The sequence below is a fragment of the Macaca mulatta genome, chromosome 15 (genome assembly GCF_049350105.2).
Source record: "Macaca mulatta isolate MMU2019108-1 chromosome 15, T2T-MMU8v2.0, whole genome shotgun sequence".
In the NCBI taxonomy this organism is placed as follows: domain Eukaryota; kingdom Metazoa; phylum Chordata; class Mammalia; order Primates; family Cercopithecidae; genus Macaca; species Macaca mulatta.
In genome coordinates, this window is record NC_133420.1 from 64,228,235 (window position 1) to 64,240,301 (window position 12,067).

Consider the following 12,067-nt stretch of genomic DNA (forward strand, 5'->3'; position numbering starts at 1 on the left):
CTTCAGAGATGGATCCCTAGAATTAGGCCACTGAAGCTGGATGGACTGTTGAGTAATACAACCCATCCCTCTTGTTGTTCTGAGGTTAGCAGTTACTTCCTGGAGAATTTCCTTTAGAGCTGTTTCCCATGGAGACCAGGAGCCATGATCCCATGATGTCCTATTTCAGCTACTTTATTCCTTTTTGGAGACTCATTTTCTACTCCATGTGCCCAGGACTAGAGGTTGGGGCAGAAGACAAGGGAGAGGTGGGGTAGCAGGACCCTCAATGCCTAGGGAATTTCTGACAGGGACAGATGGTATCCCTTAGTCTGGCTCCTTATGATATAAACTATCACACCCATACTCCTATGCCTGGCCTTCAGGACTCCCACCCAGGCCTTCCTGCATTGGCTTGTCTCATCCTCATTCTCCCTGAAGGAGTCTCTCTTTTTTGAAGTCCCGTACGTTACCCAGTCCTATCCCAGTAATTCTATTTTCTTTTCTTTATTTTTTCAATTCATATTCTGCTTATGTTACTCAATTTTTTCCTTATTTTTTTCCATGTATATTTTAATTACTTTTATATATACTCAATTTACTGTACAGCACAATTTCCATGTTTCTCTCTACAAAGACAAAATTGATACAGGAAAACTTGGCATTCTAAAACTGAAGATTATTCTCTGTTGAGGAGGATTTTTTACTTTATCTCATGATACCTATCTAGGTGATGAGCTCCTTTCCCCGCTCTGGAAATTATTCCCTTTACACTGGATTTTGTAGAGCCCAGCTCCTGCTGTATTCTTCATTCTTAGGGATATTCCTCAAGGGCCCAGGGGCTTCAACTCTGACCAGGAGCTTGCTGCTGGATCTTACCTGATCAAACAGACTCATGCCCAGGACAGGGAGGGAAGTGTAGACCAGATTGTAGGACGTGATAAACCAGGTCTCATAAACTGTCTGGAAGAATACCAAGGAGATTTCATAGGCTCCTCTCTTCTCTACAGTCCCAGCTCCACCTTCCAGGTCCAAGATAGCCACCTTTATCCCTTGACCCCTGCCCCCCGCCCCCCCCCACCACATTAACCTACTGCAGGAGAAACCTGACTGAGATTGTTGACTCCAGTCTCTACTTGATCCTACTTGTTAGAACCCTGAGTCCTAGGATACAGTAAGGCCACACCAAGCTTTCAAGGTGGATCCGGACCAATCCCACCGTAACCTATACAGCCCCTCACTGCACAGGAAGGACCCAGAGTGATTGCTAGTGATGCTAGCTGTACCCCTGCACTCTTAGGCATGTAAACCTTTGTACTTTTTTTTTTTTTTTGGAGATGGAGTCTTGCTCTGTCACCCAGGTTGGAGTGCAGTGGTGTAATCTTGGCTCACTGCAGCCTCTGCCTCCTGGGTTCAAGCAATTCTCCTGCCTCAGCCTCCTGACTAGCTGGGACTACAGGTGCCCGCCACCACACCCAGCTAATTTTTGTATTTTTTGTAGAGACAGGGTTTTGCCATGTTGCCCATGCTGGTCTCGAACTCCTGACCTCAGGTGATCCACCTGCCTTGGCCTCCCAAAGTGTTGGAATTACAGGCGTGAGCCACTTTGCCCAGTCTTTGGACTCTTTACTTGCTTAGTGGCATTCAGTGGCTTTTGTAGCACTGCATACCTCCTAATATTGGCAAGCAGAATAGACCCATGACCCTTCCCAAGCTGAGTGCTCCACCCTGGGGCCTAGAGAGGGCTTTTTCTCTATTAGCCACAAGAGGTCAGCAGCAACACATGCATACACATACACCTCCCACAAAGCAGACTGGCTTTGCTAGGGCTTGGGCGAATTCAAATGTGCTACTATTTGCTGACTGGCCTGTTATTCCTGGAGTCTATGGCAACAAAAGTAGGGCTCCCAAGATAATTGTTTCTGAGGGTGTTTCTCTTGGGAATCCTTGAGATGTTTCTGAAAAAATTCTCATAGGAAAAGGGACTCCTCTTAGAACATCAAAATCCAGGCATCGCTTCTCCCCACTAAGGTGGGGGAGGTTTCACATTCAAACATGGAATTAATTCATCAAAGTAACAATTGTGTGTGTGTTGGGGTCAGGAGTACAGGCAGTCTGAGTGGGGAAGGAGAAGCAAAGGGAAGCTGTATTTCCAAGTATGGCTACAGGTGAACATGTCGTATCTGGCCTATCTGGCATGACCCAGAGCTGAGCTCCTTGAGGCTTAGCCTGTTCCAAAAAGATGACTTTGGATGCTAAGAAAACTCCAAGGTCCAGGAATTTGTTCCCATTACATATGTTTGGAAATTCTAAGTCTCAACATCAGTGAAAACAGCTTAAAGGAAAGTTTAAGCCAGGTGGCTTATGCCTGTAATCCTAGGACTCTGGGAGGCTGAGGCAGGCAGATCACTCGAGCCCAGGAGTTCAAGACCACCTTGGGCAACATGGTGAAACCTCATTTCTACCAAAACTACAAAAAATTAGGGTGTCGTGGTGCACACCTGTAGTCCCAGCTACTCGGGAGGCTGAGGTAGGAGAATCATCTGAGCCCAGGAAGTCGAGGCTGCAGTGGGCCATGTTCATGCCACTGCACTCCAGCCTGAGCAACAGAGCAAGACCTTGTCTCAACATAAGTAGATACATAAATAAAAAGAAAGTTTAAAAGTAGAAGTCAAGACCAAATCAGAGCCAGGCCAGAACAGTTATGGCTTGGAAATCTAAGGTTTGTGTAGGTTTAGGAGATGGAATCAGCATGCGGTGAAGGGCTTCATGAATGGATGGCAGCATGTCATACATTCATTGGTCTCTAGAGGTGAAAAAAGATCGGAGCTAGCTGAAGTGAGAGATGACTACAGAAAACCCAGTTGACCAGAGTGGAGATTGCCACTGATCACCTACCTGTGCGGAGAATCCATTAAAGAAGGCATACCAGAAGTGCACCAGGGTGAAGGTGAAGTTCTTATAAAAGAAGTAGCTGAGAAACTTGCACATGCGATTATAAGACCAGCGGCCATGGACCAAGAGTAGACGCTGAAGATACTGGAACTGGGAGAAGGCGAAGTCACTGTTGAGCATGGCCTGCACTCCCTCCTGGCCACTGATGCCAACCCCAATGTGGGCAGCTGCAATAAAATCCCAGAAACTTCTCAGACAGAAAGCTTGTTTGCTGGGCTCCCAGCCTGGGAAGTGTAAAGGGAAAGCTGAGATGATGTTGTACAAACCCCTTTATTTTACATTTGGAAAATGCTTTTAGGCTCAGTGCAAACTGTCTCTTACCTAGTGGAGTCTTTTCTCCTTAGTGGATTGCCCCTCCCTCACAAACTGGAAAACAGCTCCCTTTTCTGCACCTTTTTGTTTTGTTTTTACAGAGACACCATCTCCCTGTGTTGCCCAAGCTGGTCTCAAACTCCTGGACTCAGGCGATCCTCTCACCTCAGCCTCCCAAAGTGTTGGGACTACAGGTGTGAGCCACTGTGCTAGCCCCGTCTTCTGTAGTTTGTTTTGGACACTGCCACTCTAGAATGCCTGGCATGGCCAGTACTAGAAGCTGTCCTGAATGCTCTTTGCCACTACTCTAGCCTTCTGGGCTCTTTCCTACTGTCCAGATACTGAAGTTAAAATTTCTTGTTGTTTCTGGAACCCACTTAATTCAAGATGCAGGGTGGATGCCAATCTAATACAGTATTTAATTACCTAAGTTTACCTAAGGGGCTAAAATCTAACTGTATGTGATGTACATACTTTGTTAGTGAGAAACAAGTTCTTCAGGAGGCCTAAGGTGACTTTTTCTGGATAAAGCAATTATTATATTTGATGGAAGAGAAAGACTGAAGTTCCTAAAAGTTTTAATTAGTTTGTGGTAGTTTGCCATTTTTCTGGCATATACCAAATTCACTGGTCTGGAATACGCCTACTGCACTGCTTGATGGGATAATTCAAACCTCTAAACTCCTAAATATCCCTAGGGTCTAGAAACTGGGGAAGAGAGCAAGAATACTTCCTAGTATTAAAGCTGAAGCTGGAATATCTGCTAGAGTTCCTTGTATGGGCAGAGAAGTTGGACTAGAGAACCTCTAGATTTGTCCATATCTCACAGACCTACATGTTGCTGGAGGCTGGTAGGTCAACATTCACCTGAAATTGAAACCAGTAAATTTGGCCAGGTGTGGTGGCTCATGCCTGTGATCCTAGCACTTTGAAACTGAGATGGTGGGGATCATTTGAGGCCAGAAGTTTGAGACCAGCCTGGGAAAAATAGTGAGGCCTCACCTCTACTAATAATTAAAAGATAGCTGGGCATGGTGGTGTGTGCCTGTAGTCCCAGCTACTCAGGAGGTAGAGGCAGGGGGATTGCTTGAGACCAGGAGTTCAAGGCTGCAGTGAGTTATGATCATGCCACTGCCCTCCAGCCTGGGTGACAGAGCAAGACCTTGTCTCAAAACAAAACAAAACAAAACAAACCCTAGTAAATGTCAGCCATTTGCTTCTACTGGTCCAAAGTGATCAATAAGTCACCTATTCTCCTCTAGCCAGGGGAGCAGGGCAAGCTCTTGGGAACATAGACTTGGGAAAGAAAAGATCTCTGAATTGGGCATCACAGCCTACAGCCTTCAAAAAAGAAACAGACTATGACTCCTGCCCAGGGGTCCTTTCTGTGGACCTTGAGTCATCTCAGAAAGAAGGTGTGGTAGTTGCACAGCCTGTTCTGTGAATGTAAGCATGTGTTCTTGTGGGAGCCATGTGTATCTGTGTGTGTGCTTACACTCATAGTGTAAATGCATGAATTTGAATGTGTGTGCATACCTGTGGATATGGGCTGATGCCTGCATGTATCAATAAATGGGAGTGCAGGGATAGAGGAGTATGAATGGAGTTGCAAAACCATATAAATGTGTAACACATATGAGAGGCAGGAGTGTGAGCCAGCAACAGAGTACCACTCAGATCAGTTTTGCCCATGGAGGAAGGAAGGGGCAAGCCCATGGCTGGAAGCTAACTGTCCCCCTCCCCTCACATGCCTTTGATCATGCTGACGTCATTGGCCCCATCCCCGATGGCCAGTGTCACCACCTTCTTGTACCTCTTCATCAGCTCTACCACCTGGGCCTTCTGAAGGGGTGTCATCCGGCAGCAGATCACCCCCTTGCACATGCACGCTGTTCGCAGCAGTTCCAACTCCAGGTTCCCTTCTAGAGCATAGGCCTGTAGCACCAGGACACACTCACTCTTCAGGTTGCCCAAAAAAGCTCTCAGAGTATGACCTTCCCAAATGGTTCCCTTTCCCTCCACACCCTCCTGTCCTTCACAGGGCAGGCATAGCTGCTTCCAAGGCACTCCACCCCCAAGGGAGGCCGAGCCCCCAAGTCAGTTCTAGGCATCCTCACATCTGACTCAGCCTCCAATGGGAAACTAGTCGGGACCTCTCATTGGGCCAAATCTGTTGATGGGGCTAAGAGCTCAAGTGACTTCTTGGGGGACCTGTTTCTGCTTGCTTCCCTCTTTCCTTAAGTGACAGGCCACATCAGTAGAGAAGGATTTGAATTTGGATAAGGAAGAAATATGCCCTTCTCTTTCCTTATTTACTTCTTCCTACAGAAGCCTAGGGAAAGGAGTCTTTCAGGCAAGGGCACCTGAAGGGAAGGGGAATAGGGTGACTCATGGAAGAGGAAAGGGAGTCTTGAAATTTCCCTGAAGTGTTGGACCTAGGAAGAGGGTTCCTTGGAAGAAGACAATAGAGTGTAGCTCTGTGTTGCCCACCAGACTGTAGCCATTGATGATCAAGCCATAGTTGCCATTGGCCACCTCCTCGGGTATTTCAAAAGGCAGTTTGGGCTTCGTGGTGAGGTAAATGTTTATGGGGTCTGAATCCAGGAGAGACTCAGGTTTCATCTTGTTCCTTGCTGTCCTGAAAGCAAAGAGTAGTGGTCAGAGCCTGACCTGAAGTCTCAGAATTTAGGAGGGAAAATGTGTCCCCAGATGAAAGTGGGCAAAGGGGATACAGGAACTCTGCAAAGCACCAGCCAAGACCTCAGACTTGACAGCCTCTCAAGACCTGCCACTGCCATAGGTCCCTGACCATCCACATGCTACACTTCTCCATCCCCCATATTCCAGCCCCAGTTAGCCCAAATGCTGCTTTACAAAATTTTTTCAAATATTTTAGTTTTTTTTTTTTTTTCCCTCCTCCATGTCTCATCTGTTCCTTCCGGTTGTGTGGGAGCCACACTAAGGGAAGAGATAGGTGGGAAATTTTGGGTCCAGAGACTGGCTGTGGCTAATCCCCCATCTATACCTGAGTTCTTTCCGAATAGTCTCATCATCCCTGCCTTCCACGATGAACACCTCATCCATTTCATCCTCAAATAGATTACAGGAATAGGCAATGTTCACAGCAGTCTCTGTAGCGAAGGGGGAGCACAAGTCTCATTTTGGCTGGTGTTTAAGACAGGGACAGGTTCTTTATAATGTACACGTACACAGGCTCTAATATTGGGCTGCAGAGCCCATTCATCCACATTTGCCATGGATGCAATCAAAGTGCATTTTTAAAGAATCAGTGGAGATCATGTTCAAACATCCACAGATGATTGTCTACCTGTACAGACTTGTGGGTTACTTATCAATAACTATGGTCATTCTGGCCTTCTCTAGAAAGCCTTACCCTATTTCTTAGAACAATTTCAGTCTTTATCTACCTCTCCAGGCAATCAGGATGTGTTTCTTTGAACAGCACTGTGCCCCTCTCTATGCTAGATTTTATGCCCCCATAAAATAGTCTGGAATTTGGAATAAATTCATACTAAGAAAAAAATCAAGCCCTGAATCCTGGCTACACGTGGTATCAGAATTCAGAGGAGAGATTGCAACTGTCACAGAAAATTTCTTGAAGGAAGTCCTTGGAGGATGAATAAGACTTGAAGGAAAAGGCATTTTAAGTGGGGAAACAACCCAAACCAAGACCTTAGAGTAGGAATTGGTTTCTTTGCGGGGCATATTTAAGATAATGGTAACATTAGGATGCAGATAAGGATGTGAAGAGCAATAGATTATCAAAGTTTTGAAGGCCAGATAGAGGAGTTCAACCTTTACAACATGGAGTCACTGTAGGTCCCTGAACAGAGGAGTAACATCATAAAATTAGTATATTTGAGGAAGATTAAACTGATGGTTGTATGTTGGCTGTACTGAAATTAATAAGGGCAAGAGACAGAGAGATGAGTTCAGAAGTTTGTGTTAAGTACAGCCAAAGAAAATAGGTTGAACTGGGAGGGTAACATAGGAGGATTTTCAGACAAATTTGTGGAATATAGTAGGAGAGTGATTCTATGGGACAATAGGGTACAGTCAAAGACAATTTTAAAGTTTAGCTTGTGAGTTCCTGGGTGACAGGTCATGTCTGATTGATTCATCTGTCTTCAATGACTAATATATCATCTGGCATAAAGTATATGCTCAGCAAATTGTATACAAGATTGAGAATAAAGGTGTCCTCTAAGGACTTGATTTGACTTACAAGATACTTGTCAAAAAATGGCTAAGAAAAAAAGGAAAGAGGAAGAAAAGAAATGGCTAAGGTGGATAGGGAAGAGGATCAGTCAGTCTAGGGGTTTTACCTTGCTTATCTCCAGTTAAAACCCATAGTCTAATTTTGGCTTTGTTCAGGATGATGATTGTCTCAGGTACTCCATCTTGTAGCTTGTCTTCTATGGCTGTAACCCCTAACAGCTTTGAAAAGATGTATCAGTGAATGAGGAAAAGGGTAAGAGGCTTTTCCCCTTTTATTAAAAATAATTAATTATTTTTAATTTAGTGCTACCCAACGACTGAACTGGCACCTCAGTACTCTAGTGAGCCGGCTCTGTCCTGGAGTGAGGATCTCAGTGGTATAAAAATCAGCACATTCTGCCTCACAACATACACAGCTTTTCAACTAGATTACTTAGCTTCTGTGAACAGCTTTGGAATTAGAAACACTGCCAGAAAGATTAAAAATTACAACCAGTGCATTCTTCCATTATGGATTGAGAAGGTCCAGGATATACTGAATCAGCTGGAAGTCCAGTATCCAGCCTCCCTGGCACAAAGCTATGGGGCTCACCTGCCAAGACTTCCTATCTTTCCTCCCAGAGAGAGCCTGCATCTGTCAATCCTCTGGGAGCCACTTTCAGAGCCCTTGCTCAGTCTGCTGACTGCCAGGCCCCATCACTGCCCCCAGTCTATCCCTGGCTTCCTCACTAACCATCAAGTCTTTTTCGACTTCTTCATAGATACTTGATAATCTGCTTTCCCGATTCTCCAAAGACAAGCAGGCTTCATTATGCCTCTTGCTCCAGTCCTGAAAGAATGCTTCATCCAACTCTCGGTAGGCCACCATTAGGGTGCGAAGGCCTTCACTGGCATAATCCTGGAAGACATACACGTGTGTGCGCTGAGTGGGCCTGGGCTGGGTTAAGGCTGAGTTAAGGGAGCGGCAGACCGACCCCACAGGCTTCATTTGCCTGCAAAATAGGGTTTAATAATTAGTAATATGGGGCTAGTTCCTAGCCTAAGCAGAAAGCAACTGATGTGCTTTTTCAGCAAAACGTCCCAAAGATGGGGGCCAGCATAGCTAGAAGGTTGATAGTAATTCTGAAGGATAGAAGGTTCTAGCTTTTACTTGTGGTTAGGTAATTTGCTGTGTGACTCTGGGAAAAACCAAGTCTAGATCTCTTACTTGTAAAATTGGGATGATAATGTACCCTCTACAGAGAGGATAATGATGACTATGATATGAGAATGAAGGGAATAATAAAGTAAAAAGAAGCAGTTATAAAAAATAATCAAAGGTGTTACTAGTTTTTACAAGCACACATTCACTTCCATTTTCCTCTCTCCCTTCCTTCCTCAAATATTCATTGGGCATCTTACACAGCACATACTTGTGTATTTGTCTATAGTTGGTTGGTTCAGTTGATTAGCCATAGCCGGCATGTTAATGAGGGCACCACTGAAATGCTCTTTGGGTGAGTTAGCATCGTTTTGCTCCTTAACCGCTGACATACCCTAACTAACCATAGCTAACCATCTTGCAGGAATAAACTCTTGGTCATAGGAGGGCTGGGTGAGAGTGTGGGTGGTTTAGGGGAGAATTCATATCCATCTAAGGGTGGGTTAGAAACAGATTTTGAATATCGAGAACTGCACATGACAACAATTCTACACGATCATTGCTATAGTGAGTGGCAAACTAATTCACTTTGGCATTATAAGAGCAAGAGAAACAGAATTTACTCTCAGTTCCCTGTGTAACGCCGAAGTGTTTGATGCTAGCTGTCAGGTGAAATTAACATAAGACAATATATGGATGGAATGTCATCTCTTAAACCTCTATGATGTTGGCAGTCTAGGAAGCCCCAGAAAAGATTTCAGGAGAGTTTCTAAGAAGGAAGTGACAATGGCAGAAACTAGTTTTGTATAGGACACAGATAAAATAACTTGACAAGCTTAACAATACAATGACAATTTCATTAATCCATTCAACAAATAACTTTGTGGTATGTGTTAACATTATCTTTTATCCCTACTTGTGTGTTTTTTCTCTTAGAGCTGGTATGAGGCAAACTAGGGCCTGGGAGCCAAATCTTGCCCGCTACCTGTATGTGCATGACCTGTTTGCTGATCCCTGTCTCAGAGGGCCTGGAGTTCTGCTTTTGCGTGAGTGGGTTGTTACAGCTTGACTCTTACAGATTTGCCATCAGTGGTGAATACACTGTAGTACAGTCAGGCTTCACTGTAAGTGTCTGTTGAGGATGGTAAGCAGGAAGCATGTCAAAAGATCTGAAACAGTTTTCTGGCTTCCTTTGAGGCTAGTCTGTGGAAATGCTTTCAGAAAAGGTACCCTAATTCACATGTTCTGAAAGGTTAAAAGATAAAAGTCTAGTCCATAAAAAATACTATGGCCTCTGGGAACCAGTATAAGGCATAAGAGCTGTCTTGTGTGGGACATTTCACTGACTTAAAAAAAAAAAAAACTTGAGATATAATTCATATACTATAAATTTCATCCTTTTAAAGTATACAAGTCAATGGCCTTTTAAAAGTCTATTCACAAAATTTGTGCACCCATTACTAATGTGTAATTTCAGAATATTTTAATTATTCCAAGCTGAAACCCTGTATCCATTAGCAGTCATTCCCCATTCCATTTTCCCCTAGCCCTATGATGGCCACTAATTTACTTTCTGATTCTATAGATTTGCCTAGTCTGGACATTTCATATACATGGAATCTTTGTGGCCTTTTGTGACTGGCTTCTTCACATAGCATAATGTTTTCAAGGTTCATCTCTGCTGTAGCATTTATCAGTACTTCACTCGTTTTTATTGCTAAATAACATTCCATTGTACAGATAAACCACATTTTATTTATCCAATCATCTGTTGATGGACATTAGGCTTATGTCACTTTTTTGGCCATTATGAACAATGCAGCTTAGAATATTTGGGTACACTTTTTTTTTAAATTTTTAATTTTTGTGGGTACATAGTAGGTGTATATATTTACGGGAAATATGCGATATTTTGATACAGGCATATAATCCTCACATCAGGGTAAATGGGGTATCTATCACCTCAAGCATTTATTGTTTGTGTTACAAACAATCCAATTATACTCTTTTAGTTACTTAAAAATGTACAATTAAATTATTAACTATAGTCACCCTGTTGTGCCACCAAATACTAGATCTTATTCATTCTTTCTATTTTTCAATACCCATTTGCCATCCTCACTTCCCTCCCTCTGCCCCACTACTCTTCCCAGCCTCTGGTAACCATCATTCTACTCTCTGTCTCCATGAGTTCAATTGTTTTAATTTTTAGCTCCAACTAACTGAGAACATGCAAAGTTCGCCTTTCTGTGCCTGGCTTATTTCACTTATTAATAACATAATGATCTCCAGTTCCATCCATGTTGTTGCAAATGACAGGATCTCATTCTTTTTTTATAACTGAAGAGTACTCCTTGTGTATATGTGTCACATTTTCTTTATTCATTTGTCTGTTGATGGACACTTAACTTTTTGCCTCCAAATCTTGGCTATTGTGAATATTGCTGCAATAAACATGGAAGTGACCATATCTATTCAATACACTGGTTTCCTTTCTTTTGGGTATATACCTAGCAGTGGGATTTCTAGATCATATGGTAGCTCTATTTTCAGTTTTTTGAGGAAACTCCAAACTGTTCTCCATAGTGTCTGTACTAATTTACATTCCCAACAGCAGTGTACAAAGGTTCTCTTTTATCCATATCCTAGCTAACATTTGTTATTGCCTGTCTTTTGGATAAAAGCCATTTTAACTGGGGTGAGATGATATTTCATTGTAATTTTGATTTGCATTTCTGTGATGATCAATGATGTTGAGCACCTTTTTATATGCCTGTTTATTATTTGCATGTCTTCTTTTGAGAAATGTCTCTTCAGATCTTTTGCCCATTGTTAAATTGGATTATTAGGTTTTTTTCCTATAGAGTTGTTTGAGTTCCTTATATATTCTGGTTATTAATCCTTTGTCAGATGAGTAGTTTGCAGATATTTTCTTCCATTCTGTGGGTTGTCTCTTTACTTTGTTGATTGTTTCCTTTGCTGTGCAGAGCTTTTAAACTTAATGTGATCCCATTTGTCCATTTTTGCTTTGATTGCCTGTGCTTGTGGGGTATTACTGAATATATTTTTTGCCCAGACCAATGTGCTGGAGAGTTTCCCCAGTGTTTTCATTTAGTAGTTACATAATTTGAGGTCTTAGATTCAAGTCGTTAATCTATTTTGATTTGATATTTATGGTGAGACATAGGGGTCTGTTTTCATTCTCCTTTACATTTTTTTTTTTAAATTTACTTAAAAAAATAGAGTCAGGGTTGTGCTTTGTTGCCCAGGCTGGTCTTGAGCTCCTGGGCTCAAGTGATCTTCCTGCCTCAACTTCCCAAAGTGTTGGGATTACAGGCATGAGCCACAATGCCCGTCCTAGTTTAATTATTCTGCATATGAATAATATTGTTTTCCCAGCATCATTTATTGATGAGACTGTCTTTTCCCCAGGGTATGTTC

The 12,067-nt window shown here is 43.0% G+C and overlaps 1 protein-coding gene and 1 long non-coding RNA gene across 2 annotated transcripts in view; one reads left to right on the plus strand and one right to left on the minus strand.

The window, feature by feature from the left end:
- LOC144334644 (uncharacterized) overlaps nt 1–12,067 on the plus strand; it is a 67,437-nt gene that overhangs the window by 12,958 nt on the left and 42,412 nt on the right. The window lies entirely within an intron of this gene.
- Nucleotides 1–12,067, minus strand: part of LOC697274 (phospholipid-transporting ATPase FetA) — a 110,628-nt gene that overhangs the window by 3,640 nt on the left and 94,921 nt on the right. Inside the window, exons 18-24 of the mRNA XM_077965866.1 lie at nt 8,219–8,383; nt 7,593–7,704; nt 6,272–6,377; nt 5,737–5,884; nt 4,998–5,181; nt 2,878–3,101; nt 859–942 (exon numbers count right to left, since the gene is read on the minus strand). Coding sequence (XP_077821992.1) covers nt 859–942; nt 2,878–3,101; nt 4,998–5,181; nt 5,737–5,884; nt 6,272–6,377; nt 7,593–7,704; nt 8,219–8,383 — 1,023 coding nt within the window. The remainder of the gene's footprint in view (nt 1–858; nt 943–2,877; nt 3,102–4,997; nt 5,182–5,736; nt 5,885–6,271; nt 6,378–7,592; nt 7,705–8,218; nt 8,384–12,067) is intronic.